This window comes from Larimichthys crocea, chromosome XVIII, assembly GCF_000972845.2.
Source record: "Larimichthys crocea isolate SSNF chromosome XVIII, L_crocea_2.0, whole genome shotgun sequence".
Taxonomy (NCBI): domain Eukaryota; kingdom Metazoa; phylum Chordata; class Actinopteri; family Sciaenidae; genus Larimichthys; species Larimichthys crocea.
The window spans coordinates 10,122,166-10,148,468 of record NC_040028.1 but is presented as its reverse complement, the minus strand read 5'-3'; the positions used below and the strand labels follow the sequence as shown (position 1 = coordinate 10,148,468).

Sequence of the window (26,303 nt, the reverse complement as noted above, 5' to 3'; positions counted from 1 at the left end):
GTAAAGTTATAAATAGTATTATATTATACGTTTAGATAGGCATTGTTTTCCATTTTAGAAAATCGTAATATTATTGAATTTATTTATATTTTCTTCCACCTATTTGGCCATATCTGTTGTGCTCTTGCATAAGAACAGCAGCTGTAGTGTGAGGAAAGTGTATTAAATTCATGTCCATGTGTATGAGCCCTGGTGTGTGATTCCTCACAATTACCTGACTTCTTTTTTTTCTTTCTCATTTTCTCATCAAACACTCTTAATAAGCATTCGCCCAGACCCTGCTGCTGCTCAGCTGGGATTGACATAACAAACAAAATGATGTCCACAAACTGATAAAGGTGCTGTTGAAGGTTATTGCTCTCTTGTCAACAAGCCACGAGCTGCCTTCTTCTCCACAACTCTGATTACCTCCCTCTATCATCCCCCCTCCAGTTTCTGGATAAAAAAAAAATTATGCATCCTGCGGGAAGGAAGCACACAGTTTAATATAATGGAGTCAAATACTGTTCATTGATTGGTGAATGCAGCACACTGCCCATCACACCCACAAGGTTTTTCTCACCGTCCACCACCACATGATTTTCTTCTTCTTTTTTCAGATAGGCAACACAACAGCAGCTTGTTGCCTCCCTTCCACGTTCCCTCCCCTCATCTCTTAATTCCTCAACCCTCTGTGCATTTTTCCTTGATCTTGTGGCCTCATCCAGCTGTTTTGTTTGTCCTCTGGTGTTGGCTTTAGGATTGTACCCCCCTACCATTTCTCTACTAAATATTTCAGATTTCCGAATCCATTATTGAAAATCCTAAATGAGCCGCAGCCATCCTCTCAGCTATTCATTTAAACCTCTAAATGATTCAACAGTAGGGAGGCAGATAAAGGAAATGCAAAATATTGATATATCAAACTTTACAAGCGTCAGAGCTGGCTCCAGACTCCTCTGTGGTCTTGCTGTGTCGATAACATTTTTCCTGGTTTGGTTGCTTTCAGATGAGACTCAGGTGGTGTGGTTACTGTGGTCCTGTAATGTTGCTAATTCCAGAGAGATGCCAACTCTCCCTACTCATTTTATTCTTGTCACTGTGTGAAATAAAGGGGGGTGATAGACAGCTCCAGTCTGTCAGTACTGGTGACTCATTATAACGTGTGTGTGTGTGTTTGTGTGTTTGTGTGTGCGTGTCCCCATTTAGGCTTTCTGAACATCCAGTCTTGGCCTGACAACATGACAGACCTGAGTGTTTTCTCCAACTTGGCAACTATTGGGGGAAGATCGCTGTACAGGTACACACCTGAACACATAATAGCTTTGCTGTGATTAGATGTTTCATTTATTTATTTATTTATTTATTTGTCTGTTTGTTTGGTTGTTGTTTTTTTTAGACTGGGAGTGTAATTTATACCATAGCTGGGTCAACACTGCTCAAAACAGAGCTCAGAATTGGAAAAAATGACAAACTTATAACAAGTCATTTTTTATATATTTTGCAAAATAAAATGTAGCAATAAATGTAACTTCCCTGCCCTGTGGAGTTTCCTTGTAAACACTGTTTACATTCAGTAAAACGCACTAAAACACATTTTGTGTATCCTTGAGGTGTGAGCATTTTTCCCCCTCCAAAAACATTTGCAAAATCAAGCTTCCTTAAAGTTTGAACCTGCATTGTTAATATGCATGTTAACAAGCTAGCTATAACTCTTATTCATCTTTTGGCTGAAATCGTTTCACCAAAGTGTATATACATGTGTATCCTCAAAGAAAACAAGAAGCCATTTCAAACCCAATGACATTTTTATTAATTGTGACCACAACTACTCTACTTTTTCTTTGCTTTAACACATACAGTGACAACATGCTACCAAAAGGTAGTAGTGCAGTGGGTGTGATATTGGAAAAGATAGAGGATGGAAGAAAGTTGTATACACCCAAATAGCTATGTGTGTGTCTTGGGTTATATACATTGAAATGATTTTAACTCATATGAAAAGTAAATGTGGTTTGGTTGTTTTTGCATCCAGAGTCAATACTTAGTGCATTTCAATTTTCCCAAGCGTTATTATTTTATTTCTGTTTAATTGGTTGGTGCCCAAAACCTGTTTTTGTGATGACATTTAAGAAGTCAACATAGCAGTTTTAATCCAGCCCACAATAATTATTCATCATTTAAATTTAGTATATATTTTTTTCAAAGGTAATTTAAAAAAAATGCTGTGACATTTGGTTCGAAATAAAATGTGCAGCTGAAGATAGAGTGGACTGTCGAATGTGGTGTGTCTTTATGTGTGCATGACAGAGTGTGTGCATGCACTTCTGTGTCATCCACCTGCAGATGGAAACAGCAGGCTGCAGTACAAATTACAGCCTGCCACCCACCCTTATCCCGTGCTTGATCCTGCATACTCTGTCTATCTGATGGTTTTGACATCCCACTGGCCTGCTGTCAAAGTAAACTGTGCAAGTGGGACATAAGAGCAAGGCTGGGAGAAAGCTTTGAGGAATAAAAGAAAGAGAGGCTTCAGGGTAGAATGATCAAATGAATAAACAAATAAACATCCAGCAGTATATAGCAAAATGTGAAAAGAAAAATTCAGATACTTTTTTTTTTTTTTTTGACATATTAAACATGGGTTATCCACTGAACAGACCCACCCTCCAGGAGATTCTGTTTGGCTTTTGTACTGAAATCCATCACATTTCCATCCAAAGAGTAAAATACAGCACAGAGACTGCTAGGTCACATGTGAGTTGTTCTTTTCAAGTGAAAAGTTTTGAAAATCACAAACAAGCTCGGCTACTGCGCTGCACTACTCCTGACCCATATGAGTTACATCTATTCAGCATCCAGTGAAAATGTTAAGTTTGTGTGCAGGATGCATTTGTAAGGGTGACCCTTTGATACTCATGGTTCACAGCTTGTTTGATGCTAGTCAGTCAGTTTTGAGATTTGTATTGTTAAATGATGAACACAATCTCTTTTAAACTTGACCACATGATAGTTGTAGATACGTTTAACAATAATATATTTAGGCAACATTGTATTTCCCCTCAATAGGAAGTTTGGATATGCACATTATGTTATAACCTTAATAAATAGGTCACATGATAACTTGACCAAAAAATAGATGTTTTTTTTTGCTAAAAAACCTGACTCAGCCACTAAAAGTGTGAAATAAATCCAAATAAATCCAAGTTCTCTGCCTCTCTCCTTTCATCCTTCCCCTCTCATCTTCCTTCCTCTCCTGTCTGTCTCTATCTCCCTTTCCCCTCCACCCATTCCTTTCTTCTCAGTGGGATCTCCCTGCTGGTGTTAAAGCAGCAGGGCATCTCATCATTGCAGCTCCAGTCCCTGAGAGAGATCAGCGCTGGAAACGTCCACATTGCAGAGAACAGCCAGCTTTGCTACTACAACACTGTCAACTGGACGAGACTGTTCCGTGCCGCAAACCAAAAGGTTCTGGTCCGCAACAACCAAAGCCCAAAGCAGTGCTGTAAGTTAATACCAAAATCATCACAAACATCAAAACCTAAAATCTCAGGCGTTCCTGTACAGAAATAGAGATCTGTCAAAAATCCTTTGCCTTGCTTTGCTGCAAATCTGCCCCGAATACTGTACATTAGACAAAGCATGTGGACATCAAATGACAGTTCTTACAGTTTATTTCAAGTTTTAATGTAACGATGCTAACTGGCTATGAATCATTACATTCACGTTTTGCTGTATCAGTAAAATTGATTTAGGTAACAAATTCATTATCAGTCCTAATCAAATACATTTGTAAAATAAAAAATAAAAAATAAATACATAAAAAAAAGGAAAAGAAAAGGAGAAAAATTCATTTCTTTTTTCTTTTTTTTTTTTACCAGTGCATTTAGTTCTGGCTGAAATATGCTCACAAATATAATTTGGCTACTATCCCATCTTTGTCTATTCGAATCTTGAAGCCAGTGTCTAAACCCATAATTATACCCATAAATAATTAACAGCTTTTTAGTTACAAATTCACAATAATGAGTGTTCTATGTCTTTGATTATTATTTTGTCTATTATGTGATGTGATGGTGAGCTCAGTGGTCATACATCAGCTGATCCCAACTAAAAGTCCGAAAAAACTCAGACTTTACTCCAGTCAGCTGTTTTGTCAGAATAATAACCATAATCATCTCAACAATTGTGGAATTAGGACCTCCCCGGACAAAATGGTAAGCGACTTAGTGAGTTTCAGAATCATCTTGATTATTTGGAGGGAAAGGAGTTTCTGCCATGTTTGCGACATTGACACTGAACATTATAATAGTAGCACACTTGTCTATTATTCTCTGTCTGTCGTATGATTGGAAGCTCACTACTTTCTAAAAACAACAATTAGATCAATTAACCAATACAACCATTTAGAGAAGACAAGGTTTGGTCAAATGAAATTAGGCAAATTTATGAAGTGATGACACAAAATTGTGTCCCTAAAAACTGAAGAGCTTTTATTAAATCACTGCCACAAGTGTTAAGACATTATTCATTTATGTATAACGTTCATTAATGAGCCAGTATTTGCATTATTGAGTTGGCCCCTTTTCGCATGTGCTCCTTCCCCCTGGGCAGTTCCTTCGTGTTGGGCATACACACACACACACACCAACACACACACACACACACACACACACACACACATCTTTCTCTCTTTCTTCAGTGACTTTGAAGACTTTGGGTGAGACTCAAGAGTCACACACTGCTCTCCTTGACATGGCTCTGCGTGTGTGCTGTGTGTATGTGTGTGAGTTTGTGTCTACACTTGACTGCGCCTAGCAGGGACTGGAAAAGGGCAAGTCTCACAGTGTTACAGTGCAGCAAGCACTGAAGAGAAAGTGCATGTGCCTGTTTGTGTGTTTGTGTGTGTAGTTCTGATTATGTTGAAACATTATTATGTAATTAGAGAAACTTAAAACCAAGGCAACCCGTTTTTACTTTAAATAAGCTGACATACTAAAACAGAGTTAACTAGCAGATACAAACGATACCTAAACAAGATTGCAGCACTTTCCACTGGGCCTGTTTGTGTCCATCCACTTAGCACAAATCTAAACGACATCCACTATGTTGATATTGTTGAAGGTATTTCAACACTCTTCTAAGAAACTAAGGTTGTCAAACAAGCCAAATCCCTGTTGATCCAGTCCAGGCCACAGTATTTGTACATTTATAAATTTGAGTTGAGTGTTTAAGGCCAGTTTACCTTGGAGCTGATTGCAAATGATTTCACTTTGAATCAAAGTTTTTTTTGTTTGTTTTTTATAAAGAAATCTTCACTGTGCATTCAGTTTAAACGGTTGAAGTCTTGTTGTAAACACTATTACTAACTATGACCTATATGACTAACGTATTACTTTCTACAATATACATAACAGCTTTGACTCAAAAAATGCTTCTGAGGAACATTGTCTAAGGCAGTGGTTCTTAACCTTGTTGTAGGTACCGAACCCCACCAGTTTCATATGCTCATTCACCGAACCCTTCTTTAGTAAAAAATAAAATATGATTTTTTTTACTGGTGCACAAAATGAACCGTGCATTAACATCACCTTGTTCAAATAACAAAACCAACACAGTGCATGAACTCACAACAACTTACCTCAGTGTGACTTCTGCTGTTGCCTTTGAGAGACCAGTTCAGATATGCGTGGCTTCACCTTGGCAAGTGCCAGTCTCATGTCATTTTCACAGCAAAGTCTGTTCCTTTTCTTAGTTTTTATGTCCAGCATCCTCGAAAACGATTGCTTACAAAGATATGTTGTAACAAATGGTATAAAAAATTCCAGGGCAGAGGCTCCACCAAACCCCTGAGACCGACTCACCGAACCCCTAGGGTTCGATTGAACCCAGGTTAAGAACCACTGGTCTAAGGATACCTGTCTGTTTTTTGTCGCCATTGTCTGCAAACAATGTTTAAAATTTAACCATTCTTTAACCATTGTCTAAACATTTACACAGATTTATAGGAAAGGTTCAAAGCAAGTATGAAACGATGAAGACAAGCATTCAGCTACTACGAATATGTGACAAAAGTGAATCCCAGAGTCTATAATAGGATCCGTAGGATGGCTCATTAGCAATAAAATGTCAGTGTTTTATAATGCAGTTTTCAAAGTGCAGGCTTTGGGGTACTAAATGAGTGAAAAAAAGTTTTGTTTTCTTCACACACTTCTTCAAAAGGTCAAAGTTTGTCATAGAAAATGTGGTCATTAGCCCCATCAATGTACTTTGTAGAATAAACCCCAGAAATGGTCGCTTCATAACCCCAGCTTCCTGAAAAAGCATCTTAAATGCCATGCATTGCACACGCATAGTAAATCCACACATTATTTTGCCTGATTTGATGTGTACAGACTGTTGCCATCTGGCTCACTCACCTGTTAGCTTTGCTGCATATTTTAGGGGCAAGACAAATCACACCTTTATCTTTCATATACGTAGCTTCAACCTGAGCAGAGGTACAATCAGAAAACACCTGTGTGGCCGTGCAGGCCCTTTAAGGGTCTTTTCATACCCTGCTTGGTTCAGACATCCAGTTCTACAGTTCATGGTTTTCACAGTTGACATCTTTGCTAACACAGCTGAACGTCTGAATAACAACACAAGACATAGCAGCCAGCTAATATATAATAATACTACTTTAACAACAAGAAGCCCAGCTCAGAGTCATTTCATTTCATAAAGCAATCACCAACAAGGAAAGGTCAGCCCATACTTTACTCTTGTCCTTGCTTAGTCATTGTCTCTTTTCTGAGGTTCCTCCATCAATGTCCTTAGGTGTCTTTGCCTTAGCTATGTCCATAGAAGCTGCAGTCCAGATAATAAACTGAGAACATTAGCTAACAGCAGCTATAGTTTGAAGGGAGCTGAGGCAAAGCAACAAGTTTAAAATTAGTAAAATAGCTCAGTGCTGTTAAGCACCACATACTTCAGTGATTGCACCTGGATCACAAACTTACTTAGTGCAACAACGGACATAGGCAGTGCAGAGTCAGAATGACAGAGAAACCATTCACCTGATTACAAGTCAGTGCGGCATCAAAACCATTTAAAATCTGTTATTCATATGATATATATTTCTCCTTTTTTAGCCTTTTATGTCTGAGATCTTAAAATGCAAAATGACAAAGTTGTTGTCAAGCCATTTTGTTGTTGGATAATACTTCCCTATCATTTTCAATGGCTGCTGCACTTTGCTTTCAATTCTGCCTTTGATACAGAAGAAAGGGATGCAGAAACTAAAGGCACCAGATGAGTTTCAACACCTCTCTCCACAACCCTTTAAATCTGTTAACCAACATCACAGGTCCCTGACAGGTGTTTGTTCACTCATCATTTGTATTTCATTTTTTTTTTGTCCTATTCTTTTTTTTCTTTTCTTCTTTTTGTGATCTCAGAGATTTGTATTTCACAGTTTTTTCTTCCTCCCAGTTATAACATCTTATCATAGGCCAGAAAGCCTTCATGGGGTCAGGTGACTCAGTCTAATGAGCAACAAAGTCCATGTATATTTGAGGTTGCGTGATGCTACTGTTGCATGTCCAGTGTGACACAAAAAGTCAAGGTTGACTTTTGACTTAGTTATTTTTCATTTTCAGTCGCAGTTTGCTCAGGTTTAGGCAGCAAATCTATTTGGTTTGGTCCAAATAACAAAACTACCCGGTTAGGTTTTGGAAAAAAACATGGTTTGGGTTCAAAGTCAACATTGACTTTTAGTTTCTTACAGGACATGGGCAGTGGTCTACTCTGTGAAATTCCTGTGTTTATCAAAGGCTTTCTGGCAGAAAACCTTAAAGGCAAACTTGTCTCACGTGCTTATCATAATCATTCCCATAGCTTGTTCTCCCCCCGTGTGACTCCTGTCAGCTCGAGCCCCATGGGTTTCTGTTTTCAAACCATGTCAGAAACATCTGAAGTTGCTATCTTTTTGATCTTGCAAGTGCTGTATAGTTAAAAAGTCATCCTACTTCTCTTCCTTCTATGTTTATTTCCCTTTTCTCAGCACCCATCACACCTCCTTCTCCTAATCTTTCCCTCTGCCTGGTCAGTTTACCTAAGGCACTAGAACCCCAACAGAGGCGGGTTTGTCTCTTGTGAAAGGCAATGCTTTCATCTTCTGCCCTCAAAAGCAACACTTGGATTCTGTTTTTTTTTTTTTTTTCTGTTCTCTGCATATCTGCATCCGTCTATGTGAATTTTTAAGCATTCTGAGGATGCTATAGCTGACACTGAGGCATAGCCTCTGGCTTACAAGTGACCAGGACCTCAAAAACAGCAGGGCTTTTTGGTTAACCATGTTCATAGATGAAGAAAAGAAAAGAAAAGAAACTATTTTGAAATCCACAGACAAGTGGAAAGCACGTCAGCTGCAGATGGGACGATAAAAGTTCCCAGTGTAACTTCAGTTCTGTCACCATGTTACTTCACTACTCTCATTTTGTCAATGTAATGCTCTCAGTTGTAGCAACCTTTATAGAGCCGAGTGCTGAAGGGGGACAAAAGCGAGCGAGATAAGAGATACAGACATCAGAAGAGAATGGAGCAGAGTAGATGTAATGGCCTGAGTCTGTTGTTACCATATGAGAGACAGCAAGGCAGAAAAAGAGAGAACAGCATACAGATTGTTCACTAAAGGGGCGTTTTCTTTCTTTTACTGAATGCAATCAAACCTACATGTTTCATGCTTGTCTCTTTGTAAATCAATGGTGACTTTTATAATGGCCTTACGTGACTATCCAAACAGCCAACACTTTGTTCATACTGAGCATGTGCTGCTATGGATTTATGTGTGGAAAGCGAATGCTTGGATATTTGGATTGGAGCCAATGGAAAATCTTTAGTTTTAATATTTAATATCGACATATATGAGGCCTTTGACTCCAAAAAATATGACAAGAGCTGAAAGGCTGTGCTTCAGATTAAACTCTACAAACAAATACAGGCAATAAAGTTGATTTTTCGCCTTCTCTTCTGGAAGTCTAAATCAACAAGTCTGCATTGCATCTGCAGGTGCGTTCTGGGTCCCACTAGTGCTTTGTCAAAGTTTGCTCAGCATTTCTATAATGAAGCAGCACAGCTCCCTCATGTCCTACCATACCAGGTTCACAGTAAACCATACCACACGGTACTACACACACACTATGTGTAAATAGAGACTATTTATATAAGTAGAGAATATACAGTTTGTATATACATACACAATGGAAGTCCATCACACCTGTTGACTGAAAGAGCTAATTAGTGTAATGTTTTAAAAACTGCCGCCAGGATTAAATGGGAGCATTTTGTGGGAGGAACTAGGTCGTCTTTCAGTTCGTCCATGAGTGTAATTATTGTGTGACTGTTCAATGCATATTGTTTGTCAATTTCTTGCTTACTGAATAGGAATAGAGTTATCATTTAGCACATCTTTAAGCCCTCCACCTTTTCTTCTGTCTTGCTGCAGTTACTCCTACCGCTGTTTAGAAAAGTTGTCTCCATAAAGACACATCTTTTATAGACCACTGCAAATTAACAGCTGCTCTGTGGAGACGGAGACATTTATTACAAAAATGAAGCCTCAAATTGCATGTGCCTTAGTACATCAAGTCCTGTTTCTTTTCACAGATAATGTGCCCATTTTGCCTAATTGTACGTCCACCTAATTTGAAGTAATTCAGGGTTTATTCTGTGCATCTGCACTGATTCAACATGTAATTCACTGTTCTTTTACTCTCTCTCTCTCTCTTGTTTTTTTTTTTTTTTTTTTCATGTATGTGTGTACTGAGCAGTAAAGGAACACATGGTGTGTGACCCACTCTGTTCAGACGCAGGATGCTGGGGTCCTGGCCCAGACCAGTGCCTCTCCTGTAGATTCTTCAGCCGTGGACGGATATGTGTGGATACCTGCAATCTTTATGAAGGGTGAGCTATGCATGAGCATGCACACATGCACTCAGATACATCAACACAATCACCTTTTGTCATCCTAACTGGTGGATTACATTGTGCTAGTTAGATAAATGGATGTTCGGTTGTAGGTTGGGTCACATTCTTGCTGCTTGACTGATTGAGGGAGACAGCAGATGGGACATTGATTGGAAACATAAATCTGTAACACATTGGTATCCCATCTGCAATGTGTATTTAATAATAAATGAAAAGAATTCATGTTAACAAAGTCATCTATAAAAAATGTAAGACAGTTATTTTTTGAAGAATTCAAGGTTTGCTGCAGTGTTCAATAGCAACGGCGAGCCACCTGGAACAACCTCAACTAACAACAACACAGCAAAGGCTGTATATTGTGTGAAGATGTTAGGCTGTCATGCATTAACTACAAAAACCATGAGATGAGATATGTGAGGGCCAAACTGTTGGGCGAAAATCCTGCAATTACCGATACATTGAGCAATAATCCTGCAATTACCGATACATTATGCGTTAAGATATAAGCTGCACTGAGCTAGCAACTGTCATCAGTTCAACTCATGCGGTAGACATGTCCTTTAAATGTCCTCAGGTTATGGGGATAGTAGTCGAAAGTTTTTAAGCCAAATTGTAAAAACACAACAACATGGAAACCTTTTCGTGGAACACCTACAGCTGTGCAAGTCTTGTCCTGTTTTTTGACTTGATGCTCACAAAATAAAACAAACTACTAGATCATATCATATATCTATTTCGCTGTGCTTTGTCTAGGAAATTTTAATACCTGCAATTTTTCAAATGAAAAACTGAAAATGCTAACGACATTTTTTCCAGTGTATTTTCTGGTTTATTACAGATCAGTCAGTTGAAATACCATGACTCAGACTGGATTGATACCAGAAGACCTATACTTCAGTATACACCTTTCTTGACTTAAAAATTAAAACAGGTACACTATCATGTCATGGCCCTCTTATGTAAAGTGTAGTTTCTATATTTTACAAGATACCACATTACACACATTTCTTCATCTGCTGAGTGCACTTGCTGTATCAGGCTGGCCAAAATTGTGACAAATTTAGAGAGCACAATTGTGGCAAAAATGTCTCTTTTCCAGGGGAACAAAATGGACAATGATACCACTAATTTCACAGCTAAACTGCACTCTTTCCTTGTTTATTTCCAGCATCTGTGAAGGGACAAGACATCTCTTTCTTCTCTTAGCCAAGTTAATCACATCCAAAAAAAAATCTCCAGGACATCAACAATAACAAGGGCTGTTAGGGTCCATGCGTTAAAAAAAACATTTTTTGAATATGAATATGAATGTATTGCGTTTTGCAATACCAGCCCCATCGGCCAAGAGAAGGTCCTCATCAAGGAAACCGCTGATCCTGCTGCCCCTACTTATCATTCTGCTCACGTTGCTTTTATTAATTGTGCAAGGTTCACACAGGGGACTAAATCAGGTCAATTTCATTCATCTTCTGTTGTCACAAGGTAGGCAGCATGAACATGACACCATTGGGCCAATGATAAATAACCCTTTTATTGTCGTTGACATCATATGAAAAAAGAAATTACATTTAAAAAATGATGTGCTTGTCACGAAGACTGTTTTAACTTAACAAACTTCACTTTTTAATTGTTTTGTTCAATTGCCAACCCTTCCTCCTAATGATTAACTAATTGATTATCAATCTGTTATGAATCATATTTAACTACAACAAGGTTACTAAGCTCTTTATATGTCTACAAACATTCCTAATTTCTCCTGATTTAGAAAGATTTAAAAGTCCCAAGCATAAGATTTAGGGGGATCTATTGACAGAATATGGCAAAAATTAATCATTAATATGTTTTCACTAGTGTATAATCACCTAGGAGAAGATTGTTGTGTTTTCTTATTGTGTTATCTAGAGAGGGAGCTGGTCCTCTTACATGGAGTCCACCATGTTGAAGGACCATGTTTTGACCAGAATACCCCAGAATATCCAACACACTCACTGCCCTCCCATGAGTCCCTCAGCAGCACAATGTATGTTCAAGATATGGTCACACACCTTGCATATATTTGCGGCAATAGTTAATGTTTGTCAAGTCTTTATGGTAACCTCTGTTTCTTAAAGTAGTTAATACTGGTGGAGAAAACTGTATACTTCACCTCAAGCAGACAGAAAACAGTCCTCAGAGTTTAGTTTGTGAATTCACTACTGTTAACTTTTCCTTTTTAAGTAAAAAGCGGCAGTATAATGTGATTAAATTGGAGACAAATACGTAAACATGTATCAATTTATGCTATTCAGCTATGAATAGGAGTGGTTGAATTTTTAAGTAGTCCTCTGTGGGAATACTGGCTGTACAAATTACTCATCAAAATTTAAACACCCTAAGGCCCTTTGTTACATCTTTTAAGTTAAGCAGTCATTTCTCTGTTTACTATGGATAATATTGAAAAGCCGGAGGGCTGAAAAGAACAATTTAAGACTTAGTGATAACTCTCAGTTTAAAAGGCACCCCTGCAGAGGTTCAAAACAACAGGGGTCCCTTAACTTTAAGGCAACTATAGCTTGATGCTATCCACATCACAATGGAATCTGACAAAACTTGCCCCCCTGGTGAGTTTTATTAATAATATTATAGATTTTCTTTTTTCTTTTTCTTTTTCTTTTTTTTTTTTTTGCCTTGGCTTTTCAACTCGATCAAAAAATCTGCTCACAGTGGAGACATGTAAGGAGGACCAAGAGGTGCTGTTAGGGCAGGGGGGCTAGGCGTGTCACTGCGTGTCACAGTCACTGCTTGCGCACGGGGCCACGCCCTGCCTACCTGTCCACCTGCACGTCAGCACCACCCACACCGTCAACGTTACCAGCGCTACCAGCACATCGTCTGCCAAATATAGAGCTGCACTGAATGCACCCCCAACCCTTTACCCTCTAATCTTTGCCACATTGCGTGTTTCACAAGTCATGCTTTAAATATTTAATTTTCATTGTTGTTTGTGCCTTTTCTTTTGGTCTCTGCTCAGTAATTATTTGTCTAATCAATCGATCTTTTGTGTGTAAGTGGAGTGTTTAAGCAGTAGAAAAACAAAAACAAAACTACCTGGACATGGATTGTATTGGACAGTGTGCTGAACTTACTTGATAAGTGGTAAGGTGTTCATGGCCAAAACTTGGATGACAGCGGTACTTTACGCCTTTAAAAAAAAACAAGATGCCAAACCATGACAGTAAAAGTCTGTAAAATATGCTATGAAGTATTTATTTACATTTCATTTGAAGGGAATATATATATAATAGTATATATATAATATAGTATAAAATCTACAGACAAATATGGAATAAAATTTGACTATATACAGTATATGAAATTAATGTTAATGTTAATTTGTTGAAGTGTATGACTCACTTTAATACAAACTGCTTGCTAAACCACAAGTATTAAATTAGAATAGAATGTATATTTTTAGCAAAAATCTCAATGAATTAGTCAATAGTTGTTTAAAAATACAACATCAAAGTTTAACATGGGGTGTTAATTGCTTGAGTGAACACACACAAGTTTGGCAGTATGGATTACATCTAAAAGCCATTTGAAATGAATGTTAATTATACAGAAAATCCTTATAAGCTTTTATCATTCACGCAAATGTGTTGCCATATTTTTGTCCCATTACTGACAAAAAAAAATCAAATCCCAGCACACCACGTAGTAGCCTATAAGTCTTCAGTGATATCTTCCAGCTACACTGCACCCTTTATTATTTCAACCAGCACACACCCAGACAAAGCCTTACCTCCCCTGCCTCCTGGAAGGTTTTATGAAGGCCAGATGAAGCATAATTAATACTAATTTGATTTAGATCCCACTGGACCAACAACATTTCTTTCTACTGCTGCGATTGAACATTCTGTTTTTCCTCACTTACCAAAAGAGAAGTACCCAAAAGTCATTCTCCTTGTCCTGTTGTGACAAAGGCAAAGTGCCAACTCAGCTGCACTGTGGTCAAATTTAATGACTTTTTGAGGCCACTCTGGTGTTCTACTATTATAAGGGGATTGCAGAAATTGAATAACAAGGCACTTAATTTAATTGATTTTTGAAAATGTTGCAATCCTCTCAGGTACTGCACCTTTCAACTGTGTCCACCCCCTGCGTGATGGTATCAGTACTATTACACTTGGGTGTAACAGAAGTGTGTGTCTGTGTGTCTGCTTAAGACTGCTTATTGATGTTATGACTACATCATCTGACCATTATGTCTAAAGTCATAATGAAACAAACAGGTGCATCTGCTATTAATTTGTCTATTTGTTATTAATCCCTCCATCTGTCTTCTTTGCTCTGAAAATGGCATTGATTCAGACAATATTGATCATTAACAAACTTGTTTTCAGCAAAGAAAAGGCTATTAAAGGACCGGTATGTATCATTATTGGCCTCTGGTGGTGTTGTTGCTAATTACAACCACATTGCTTCACCCTCTCCTTCCTACCTGTCTTGGAAATGTCCAAAAAACACAAAAGGTCCTGTCTGTTATGGGCTACCATGGTGGTTCAATATGGCAGACTCTGTAGAAGGGAAGACTAATTGTACACATACAGTAAAAGGTTCATTATAAGGTGACAAAAACATTTGGATTATTACTTATTAATTAAAACATATTATATTCCATTTCTGCCATATTCTGTAAATAGAGCTCCCTTAATCTGACACACTGGATGATTGTAAAGAACTTTCTAGAAAACAAAACTTGATTTTGACTTTGAGATTAGCATTTTGCTTGAATTCAACACATCAATGCCTTTAGATTTTTTCCTTTCTTTGCCAAATGGTCTATTGAATTTGCAGAGTTGAAATCTGTAATTACAACATGAAGCCAAGATGTAAAATGCAGGAAGAATTCTCAATGATATATTTTATGTTAGCACTGTATTACGCTGTTCCCTCCCTTGTCGACATTCAAAAAAATCATGTATGGGTTCGATATGATACAGGGGTGTTATTTATCATGTGTGGGTCCCCAGAACCTTTGCTTATTCATTTTCAGCCACTAACTATAAACCTGATGCCATCATTATGGTTCCAAAGACATGTTTTGCGTAGCATAGCTTTACTCACTGTCCTCTAAATGTGCTGAATGATTAGTTCTGATAGAGGCACTCCCTCCAAGTCCAAATAAGCACATCTTATTAAAAAGGCTTTTACATTAAGATTGTAGATTAGAGACTTGAGTGAGTATTGGCTAAGGACACCAAGCCATGTTATTGTTCTGTTTCACAAATTATGTTTTGCTACCCCCCCTTGTCTCTCAATCCCTATACCACTTTTTTTAATTTCTGTTCCATCCTAATCACTCCCTCCATCCCTTTCCTCCTTCTCTCTTAGGGATAGTCGAGAGTATGCCAATGGGTCGGTGTGTGTGGAGTGTGATGGCCAATGTGAGCGAGCTGACGATGACTCTTTGACCTGCCATGGTCCGGTAAGCTTGCTCCCATATTCAACAACAGTGACACAGACTGAAGCATTCATTCAGATTGTAAATCAATAAGGTTAACTGCTGACTAAGATTGATATTATTTTAAAGGGTGCGTTTTTCAAGTCTCTCACAACACAAAAGGCACCAGTGTCTACACTGAAACAGGTTTTGCTCACTGTAATCCTTCCTTCTGCTCAAAGTGGCCATCAAAAGATCTCTTCCTACTGTGTAAGTGATAGGGAGACAAAAATCTGCAGTCCTCATTTTGTGCAAAAATCTGTTAAGAGTTTATTTGAAACTGATATACTGTAAGGTTTCAGCCATCCGAGTAAGACAAATCAAGTTAATATCTTCCAGTGTTACAGCCATTTAAGTAAATGGTACTATCGCTCTACTGCAGCTCAAGGGGAATACTGTCCAGGGAAACACAAAGAAAGAACTAAAGAGACTTTAACTTTGGAAGGTACTATCTGTCTAATTAAGGCTGCTGAAGCATCATGTTAATGGCAGATAAACCTCCGAACACTTTTGAACATTTTTGCACAAAACAAGTTTTACCTTGAATGTCTGGCTTTGGAAGATATTAAATCAGTTTGTCTTTACTTGGATGGTTGAAACCTCATATCAGTTTCAGATTAACTATTTCTCTCATTTTTGTACTTAGGCATTAGGAAGGGATTTTTTTTTTGATTGTATGAACAGAAGGAATGATTACAGGACCCAAAACCTGTTTCAATGCTCACAAAGGTTAAAACAAAATAAATCATTTAACAGGAGAGGGGGAGAATGAAAGTCCAAGGACAAAACGATCAGATAAAGTAAACATACCGGCAGTAAAACTGTACCTTACACACCAGTGTGTAGGATTTAGTGGCATAGCAGTGTAGTTTCTGATTGCAACCCACTCGCCTTACCTTCTCATTTTGAGACAGCGATGATGCACAGGGACCCTGAAAGATGATTCTGCTTTCAGTTGTGTTCTTGTTGTGTTCAGTTGTGTTAGGCTCCCCCAAAAAAGTATTCAAGGCGAAAGCACTGCTTCACTCACTGGAAACCAAATAACGTGAAGAAGCAGACATTCCCTGTGGTCATCTTAGACTATGATTAATTATCGTATTAGCAGTCAAAGTGTGCCTCTCAGCTGTTTCATTGATTATGTCTCATGTTCTGAACCAAAAGTAAAACTGTTTTAGTTGTGATCATCATTATTTGTGTGCATTTGTACTCAGTACATTTGTGTGTGTGTGTGTGTGTGTGTGTGTGTGTGTGAGTATGATTATGTTTTGTATTTTATATGAAGCATAATACATTTATTCAGGAGCAGCAACTATTTTTTTTACTGGTTTCCTTAAAGTAATTGATATGTTTTGTTTTCCCATTGGTACCCTTAAACTTTTACATTGCACAAACTCTTAGGAAAGCTTTTTGAAAGATTGTTTGGGAGCAGCTGTACATTACAAAAATGCCAGAGCGAAAAAAGAAAAATCCCTGACCTTCATTTCTGTCTGCCTCTTCAGCGCTCTACACCCACAGCCACATGAGGACCCTGACCCTGCGCTTTCTCTTAAAATCGTATCTTGTTGTTTGATAGAGGGGAATGATTTGCGACAGATGTAAGCCAGAGGGGCCATGTGCTGTCTTTTGTGTCCCATCACTCCCTGTCAGATAGTCTGCTCAATATAGTTTAGAAGGGTGGAACTTGTGAAACCACTGGAGTGACTGGAGTGTGTGTGAGTGTGTAAACATAGGAAGGCCAAAGTTAGCACATCTATGGCTGTTGAGCTCTGCACTTGGCTTTCTTATCAACATGTGATGGGAAGATGGTTGCTATAAAGAGATACCTGTAGTTTCCTCCGAGTGGTTTGGCACGTTTTACCCGAGAGCTAATAATGCTATGGCATGCACATGAGATAGAATTCATTAACGTGTTTTATAAAGGAAAATGGCAATGGCAATCATTCAAGTAAAACAATATAAAAGTGATCAGTTACCTGCAGCTAAACACAGACTGTGCTAATGTATACCCCATTAACCAATAATCTATGTTTTCACTGTGGGTTGTTATGTGGGATCTAGGTCAGGATATCAGAAAATAGTGAATGTACACACTTCCAATCAGGACTAATTATGAGTCAATCATGTTGTACACATCCATTCACTCTACTTTACACATTTATGACAATGAGCTCTGAGAAAGTGCACCAGTTGTAGATCTAACCCTAAACTATAACTGGCATGCCTTCTTTATGTCATTGTTTATAATATCCTTTTCCCTACATGAACCAAAATGAACCTGCATTGGACACACGTACTATAATACAATCCAAACGAAGGTATAACAGTCTGCTAAAACACCTCTCTTTCAACTTGTCAGAAAATCATAGCTTATACTAACCTCCTTCTCTGAAGGCATAGAAGGGCTTAATAAAAGCAATGTAAATATTAGAATAAAGGTCCAACGTTACAGCATGATTTACTTCGAATGCAACAGAGCAAACCCATTAGCAATGGCTAGGAGACATGCTTTAGAAAGGTTTTGATAACATATATAACTGGCACATAGCTCTTTTATATATAGGCGATAATAAAAGGTTCTGCTAAATGACAGTGGGGATGCTTAGATTAAGACTTACCATAGTTGCGTATTGATAGCCTATCTATGCGTTCAACACAGGCTTTATGGCAAAGAAATTTTAAAGTAATGGTTGATTTTGTAACTTAGTCCTTAATTGTGCACAAATTGGTGCACTTGGTACAGTAGCTCTCTTCACCCATGTATATGTATAAGAATATGCATTCTAACTTTTTCAACACCCTCATTTCCTTTAGCACAGTACTGTATTTCTTTATGCAGTGTGTGTGTCTGTGTCTGTGTCTGTGTGGGTATGTGGGCGTGTCTGTGTGTGTGTGTGTAAGACTTTCCAAGCTGTGTATAATGGAAATGTTCCAGAGTAACCTGTTGGACCTCATGTAGATGTCACATGTGCAGCACAGGCACAAATGGATTACAGCAATCGTGTTATGGCCACAGAGCCCATAGCAATTACATTATAGCTTACACACATTGATTTGATAGGCCTAATGCCCTCTATGGAGAGAGATTTGAGAAATGTCTATAGCCATAAATATAGGTTATATTATGGACAGAATAGGTGATTATCATAGATCTAGAGTAGTTGTTGCTAATCAGTGATACAATCAAACTTCATTTGCTTATTTTATCGCTAGCAAGCCCATCTATTACTGTGTCTTATCGAAAGATTGGGGCAAGTGTACATTTCACAACAGGCTCATAATGCTTCAGTTCATTTTAGTTCAACTATTGAATATTTTCTGCAAAATACACACACAAAACACGTTTGTGCAATGTATCACTGCAAAATATGAAGTTTTAGTTACAAATATGTCAGACTGACAGCCTGCATGTGTGTCTCTTGTCTTTAATTTTCTGTAAAATGCTCATCATAAAATAAAACTCCCTCCCTCCCTTAAGTACTACGCTTAGATACATGTTGAATTGTACAATTTACAGTTAATGTTTTGATAGCAATTCACAAATGAATTATTTTGAGGCAGGTTGCAAAAGCTGTTATGTCCTAATCCTGTATTAACATGCTCTAATTTACACACTTGTCTTGTCTTGTGTTTGAGACACAAGTAAAAGGGACATGTGGGACACTCTAATGCAGCAACTCTTCACTTTAATAGTACACCATATGATATCATAAAATACAATTCAACCTGCTGGAGTGGCCACATATTCTTTCTAACCACTGAATTGAATTGCCTACTGTCATATTAGGAGCAGAGGAGCTACCATATCCATCTCTTTCCTATTCGCCACTTTTTTCTTTTCTACCCCCTCTACCTTGTATGATTTTTAGCTCTCCACCTCATGAAACTTATTATGTGGTATGATGGTTTTCTAAGACTTCTAGGGGGGAGCTTATTTAAAGACCCAAGCACATATATAGCAGAGCATGATGACTCTGAAAACATGATGATGGGTTTGTGCACTTTGTCATCGTAACAGAATTGTAAATTCTCCCTGATGTACCTGATCATGCCTTGAAAAGCTTTTTATGTGGCTGCTTGTTAAAAGTCTTGACTGTGAGCTCTGACACTGTAAAGATTAATTGCCAATCCTCCTGAGATAATAGTGTGTTTTGTGCATAAAAGGAAAGGCCGAGAGATAGAAATATTCATTTACACACAGACACACATCCAACTTCACTGTTAAACACACGAGCAGAGCAATTTAAATTTACAGCGGGGTACTTTGGTCACAACACTACGCGTTTTTGTCATTTTTTGGATGTCCCACCACCCCTGCAGGAAACGTTGTTTGTTTGCTCTGTCACATAATCTTGCTTGCTGATGTGATGGGTTTATTGGATACGCACATGCGCGCGCACACAGACACACACACACACAGGCACTCACACATTAGCAACGGGTGGGAGGACACTCCAAACTCCAGGCTCAACGCTAAAGCCAGTGGAAGCAGCGAGACTTTTAGTTTGCATAATTATACCAGGGTGAATGTATGTTCACACATAAGAGCAAGCTACAAAGAACACACAGAGGCATTAGTTTATGCACGCTCACACACACAAGACCATGCATAACCACTACTTCAGGTTATGTATGAACAAGCACTCATACACACTGCTCCACTGACCAAAGGATAGTTATCTGCCGTTGCTATCATGTTTTTACCTTGGTAGGTCCTTGTTTACCAATAACTGTGTGTGTGTGTGTGTGTGTGTGTGTTAATTATTGTGCGTGTGTGTCCAATTTGGACATCCATATAAGTGTATCTGTGACTCAAAAGCATGGTTGTTTATTGTATCTCCACTCACTGTGTTTATCTGTGAGTCTGTGTGTGTGTTGTTTGTCAATGAGATGTTCTTTAGGCCTGTTGATGATACGAGGCCTGTCTGGGAGAGCTCTTCGCCTGTCTTCCTCTCCTCCCCTACCTCCTCCCTCGCCTATATTAGCTCCATAAATCCTGTTCTAGGCGGATTGTTATGGTCATTGTGTGTGCTGTGAGCGATGGTTATTATCTGCCTGCTCCGCTCACACTGCTTTATGCGTCTCGTCTGCTCTCTCCCTCCCGACTCTCTTTCTCTCTCTTATTCACACTATATCTCGCTCACTCTCACTGCCTCTGCCCTTTGCTGTGCTATTCAGCAACCATGTCCACTCTCTCTCTGTCTCTCTCTCTCGCTCCCTCACTTTCCCTTATTACTGTACTATACTTCTTTTTTTCAAGTCTCTCCTTTCGTTCTGTTCACCTTCTGTTTTTATGCTTCCTGTTATCTCTCTTTCACTCTAAAGCTTTCACAGCTACATAGATGCACGCACAACAATTGAATCCATAAAGCTGCTAAGAAACCTGCACTTGGCGAGTTATTGATGTAGAAATATACCCATCAATCAGTCTACGTTACAAGCTGTGGCTACAGCAGATATCTCTCTAAATTTGTGACACCACAGATTTGTCCTTTATGCCCAACTTCATGTCAGATATGGCTAAAGTATATCCAAACAGGAAGTTTGGAATCAAAACTCAGGAGTAAATGCTGTCACCTAAACATCTCCACTCAGTTTTGATAAGTAAACTTTGTTACATGTGTCTGTCTCCCAAACCACCATTCACCATCAGTTTATTTTATCATGAAACTCACCACTAACTGCAAAGCAACTAAAAAAAAAATCTGTCCAGATCTTTTTGGTTAGTCATCATATTCATAGTAATAATGTTAATAATAAAATAAAATAACAATGATCATCATAAGTGCCTTGCTAAATGGCAACTTAGCACCTTCCTATGATTATTAGAAATGGTGATTAATGGTGATTAGTAATGGTATACATTATAATTTGTATGATTTTGAAATGAAAATGTGCTGCATGACAAATAATGCTTTTTGTTCTCCTCATTTCCCACAGGGCCCAGAGCATTGTGTGAAATGCCTCCATTTCAAAGATGGTCCTAATTGTGTGGAAAAGTGTCCCGATGGCTTGCAAGGTGCCAACAGCTTCATCTTCAAGTACGCAGAGGCAAACGATGAATGCCATCCCTGCCATGCCAACTGCACCCAGGGGTGAGTTAGAATCACGACAAGGACTGGTCACAGATGTGGGTGGTAGGTGAGGCAGCTACAACCAGTGATAAACCTCAGAGCACACTGATAGACTGGAGTCAAGGACTGAAGGCAGCTGGTTGAAGCTGACATATACACAACGTCGCCCTAATCCAGTACAGGCAAGAAAGTGGCTGACATCAGAAACTTCCGAGCTCTAAGGGAAAAACATGATTTGTTTCTGTAATAGAAACCGGGCTTCACCTTTAATTTGGAGATCAAAATTTTAACATGTAATATATGATGAAAGCTCCTCAGAGTCATGTGTTTCCCCGGATAGTTCGGATTGAGGGGATATTCTCCAAGAAACAGATGAATTTGAAAAAAATTATTAGTTTGGATTTATTAGCTTTTAAAACCAGTTTCAGTTTCTCCAGACGAATCTGCACTACATCAAAGGCGGACTGCAAAATTCAAATGTCTGAGCAATCGAATGTGAGCAGCAGTAAATTACAGTATCATCCGCATAAAGATGGTATGAGGCATTTGACATGTTTGCACACAGATCATTAAATTAAATTGTGAACAGAATGGGTCCTAAGACTGAGCCTTGAGGTACACCAATATGTACCTGTGTCTGTCATAAATTATTTAAACTTGATTTACTTTGACTTGAAAATTCATCGACCAATTGCAAACCTTTGTGACACCACCAACATGTGAAACAAGGAGCAAGAGAGCCACACTATTGGCTATATTGCACCTGGTAATTTGATAAAACTCTGCTCTGCTCGTCCTAACTGCTCCACAAAAGAGGCATGGTTAGCTGTTAGCACTACCTTCTTACTGGTGAGCTAACCTGCCACAGTAGTTCACCAACTAACCATACAAGTAGTCACTACATTGTCAATCTTCCTGCACTGCTATTTCACAGTGACACTTGAATGAGTTTCCACATGCCATTTTCTGGAGTGACTGAGTACTCTCAGAATATTCTCACAAAATCTTGTCATTCTCTCATTGTAAGTTAATTTGGATTTCATGGGATTAGTGGCTGAAAAGTGCCTAGTCAACAATATTCCCTTTCACTATGCATGTCCTGCAAACATAAAAAAAATAATAATACAACATATTGCAAGAAAAGACAGATAAATAGAGAAGTGAAGCAGAAAATGAGAGAACAGAGGGAGAATGAAAGTGAGAAGAGTCACTGAAGTACCTTGCCTCTCTCCATTGCTCACTAGCCACTGATCGCTCAATGTAATATTCAACAAGGGTTGGAAAGACATCATTTTGTTTTTAACTCCACAGGGAGTTTATGTCACTTCCTTGTGTGCTATTTCTCCTCTCCTGAGTGACAGCCTCCTGCTCGCTTGAGCATAACAATGTAACGTAAATGGAAAACACCAGGCTGACACTTTGTCACAGGTATGGCTTCATAAGCAGATCCGCCTCTCAAATACAAGTTGAGGAAGGGAGAGGAAAGGGAGACATTGAGAGAAGCAGACAAGAATGAAACCACTATCCCTTACTCCTAAATATTTAAAAGAGATAACCAATTTTGGAACTAGTATTAGGTCTGTCAGATGTGGCATATTATCTCCCTCCTGCACACTGCACATGGGAGATTTGAAACAGGAGGACAGGTGAAATTTCAAACAGAGATATTTAGTTTTCATCAGAAGACAATAGCTTTGTAGTCTGTCATCCATATGGATACATTGAAGCTGAAGGAGAACTAATATGGCTTTAATTCAGAACCACTTTACATTTCAAATTTGCCCACAGCCATCAGAAAAATATGTGAAATAAGAATTGAGCATGGAGAAAAGAAAACTGTGAAATTCACTGTAATACTTCAATGTTTATAAGTTATGAAAAAGGTTTAGCAGGTATTGTGATATGACACTTGTCATCATCTTCCAGGGACTTGTCCATGCTTACACACACAAACACACACACGCAGTTTGCTTTGACAGACAGCATTAAAGGGTGTAGTGGACAGATAAGGGAAATCAATAGAGTCTGGCTTATGTTCCCTTGTAGACTCAGAAATAGGGCCACCACACCAAAGTCGATACATGAATCAAGTTACTTTGACAAATCAATCCATTGACAGATACAAAGTACTGAAGTTCCATTTAAATACAATGTGGTCAGATGAAATATTGATGAGCGAACATCTTTACTCAAATCACTTCAAAGTAACATGAATGCGTGAGCTTTTCAGGACAGATTCCCTTTTTCTGTCAGTGTCACTGAAGTTGCCATACAGTCAAATATAAAAACTTTACCACACATACTGACTGAAGAAGTGTCTATAAAGTGTGTAATTTCACAATTATTTCAGAGTATATAATACATGGTAATTAAATGTGAGTCCTATCATGTGAATTACGAATATGTGTGAACTCTGCCCTGCCAAAGATGTGTACTACAATTCAGCTGGCCGGTATATAAAACTGGAATTTTAATCAGCATGGGTGACCTTGGAGTCTCCCATTTCATGGGTTGTATCATGAAACCGGCAACGTAGAAGAAGGCAACTGAGGGTGAATACTGTGAGCAAAAATGTAATATACTTTTTATGGGTTTAATTTTTTCATGATTAACAGCATAGAATATTGTTTTACACTCCTGACCTGGTTATGTAGCCTGTAGTGTATGCGTGGGTATAGCGTAGAGAGGAACCACTGATTTATTCGAAAACCCAAATCTTGTGTAAATGGGATGATAAAAAATAATATAGGCCACAGGATGAACGCAGGTCCTTGGTGTAGAAGGGTTTTTAATCCAACCATTGCTTTATTCATTATTCTCAGATATATGGAAAACTCTGAATATTGTTTATTTAACTGTTTTTGCTTGTGCTGTATTTGTTTACTTAGGTGCATAGGACCAAGACTGCAAGACTGCATTGGCTGGATGGACAGGTATGAAATTCTTTTCTGTGGATTGCCTCTTGTACTGTAGCATACAGACACACCACATTGTAGTGCACACCATGTACACACACACACACACACACACACACACACTCACACACACACAGAGTAAGCAAACTCTCTGATTAATGGGTAGCTCTAAGGCCCAAAATCCCTGGGAGTGTCCCTAATACCTTGCTGTGTATGCGTGCATGTGAGTGTGTGTTTGTGGTTGTGTGTGCACAAGCAATTTGCCTGGTTCTTGATAAATTGATAGTGCTTTAGCTTTCATTCTGTGGCTGGGGGGACAAAATGCCGCTAACAGTTTACAGCAGATGGATTTCATACAAGAAACAGTTTGGCATCAAGTGGTGCTGAGAATTGTTGGGTGGTGTTTTGGGGATGATCTAAAAAAAGAAAGAACAAGGCCGATAGGCAGAGTGAGGAGCCAACACTACAGAAGTTACTGGTGGATCTGGAGATCTGCAACACAACAATGCAGCCAATATAAAACAGAGCCATGCAAGACAGGCCAGGACAGTGCAATGCGAAAAGACAGTGTCTGTCCCAGACCTTCAGACTGGGAAAATGCAAACACAATTGTCTAGCAGCGTAGACAGAGGCAGTAATGGTTGTTGTTCAGAAGAAAGAGTCGGAATCTACACTTTATTCTCCTGAAACAGGAGGACATTGCCAACAGGATGAGAGGGAACTGCAGCCATGGGGGAATGTAGCTATTAGCTGACCCGGTGCACAGATCAGCTCTTATCAGATATCTGATAGCTGGGCTAGGATACAGCAGTAGACACCTAGCTAACCCTGGGCTTAGCTGCCTGCACTGAAGTGTAGCACATCCTGTAAATCTGTTTCCTGTTGAAGGTATTGGCTTTTGAGCACGACTGAAAGTAGCTTATCAGAAACACATGATAACACTAAGCCTTTAAAGGCCATCGTTTCGCCTGGTATTAACTCACATTTTGTGTAGGGATTGTGAGCTGATCTGATTAAGGCGGATTAATAACTTCCTGTCACTTATGTAATATTAAGTCTAATGAAATTGACAAGTAATACCTCATCGAACATGTCTGATATGGCAGTATCTTTTCTATTGAATTCAAAACTACGAGGACTGCCTGCCCCTGCGCTCCCTGCTTTGCTCCTTGTGAATGTATTTTTAGATTCTGATCTCAGTATAACGGTGACCATTATGCATTGCAAGCACTGAATTTAATGTGGTCAAATGCATCACTTACCATGCACAAAGGTAGCATGCTGGGTGATCTTTAGTACTGTATGCCTTGAGTACATTTTTCATATAGCATTTCTTGCATAGCCCTCTCATCACTCAGGGGGCCTGTTAATGTCATTTGGAAATAGCGTATATGTGGAGCGTGCAGATTGAATTAGACATCTACACTACAGTGCGTCTTGAAGCTATAATGACATTTAGTCATGCATCAAATCATCAATGGCCTTTCTTGCTGACTGATATGCAGCTATCTGTGTCTTTTTTTCTGGCCACTGGCCATCTGTTTTCTTTTGTTATTGAGGAGTGCCGACAAATGAGCTTTATGCATGCAGTAAATATCTTCTGTAAAGGATAGATAGATGGATTACCTCACAATTTTTATCTAAATTGAATCAGTAAAAGTATATATATATATATATATTATATATACTAATATATATATATATATATATATTTAGGAGCTGGGTTTTCTCGCTCATTGTTGTTTGATTTGATAGAATCTCAGTAACACAGGATTCACAGGATTTATGTAGAACAGTGGCTCTCTAACTTCTTCATGCCCCCCTTCAGAAGCTGAAAGAAGTTCACTGACTCCACCTGGCTCAAAGCTTCATGTTCGATGGACAGAT

At 38.7% G+C, this 26,303-nt stretch overlaps 1 protein-coding gene across 4 annotated transcripts in view; it reads left to right on the top strand.

The window, feature by feature from the left end:
* Positions 1-26,303, top strand: part of erbb4b (erb-b2 receptor tyrosine kinase 4b) — a 286,570-nt gene that overhangs the window by 199,613 nt on the left and 60,654 nt on the right. For all 4 annotated transcript variants that reach the window (XM_027290677.1, XM_027290678.1, XM_027290676.1 and 1 more), the window contains exons 11-16: positions 1,189-1,279; positions 3,285-3,484; positions 9,792-9,924; positions 15,322-15,415; positions 21,368-21,522; positions 24,390-24,434. In XM_027290677.1, coding sequence (XP_027146478.1) covers positions 1,189-1,279; positions 3,285-3,484; positions 9,792-9,924; positions 15,322-15,415; positions 21,368-21,522; positions 24,390-24,434 — 718 coding nt within the window. The remainder of the gene's footprint in view (positions 1-1,188; positions 1,280-3,284; positions 3,485-9,791; positions 9,925-15,321; positions 15,416-21,367; positions 21,523-24,389; positions 24,435-26,303) is intronic.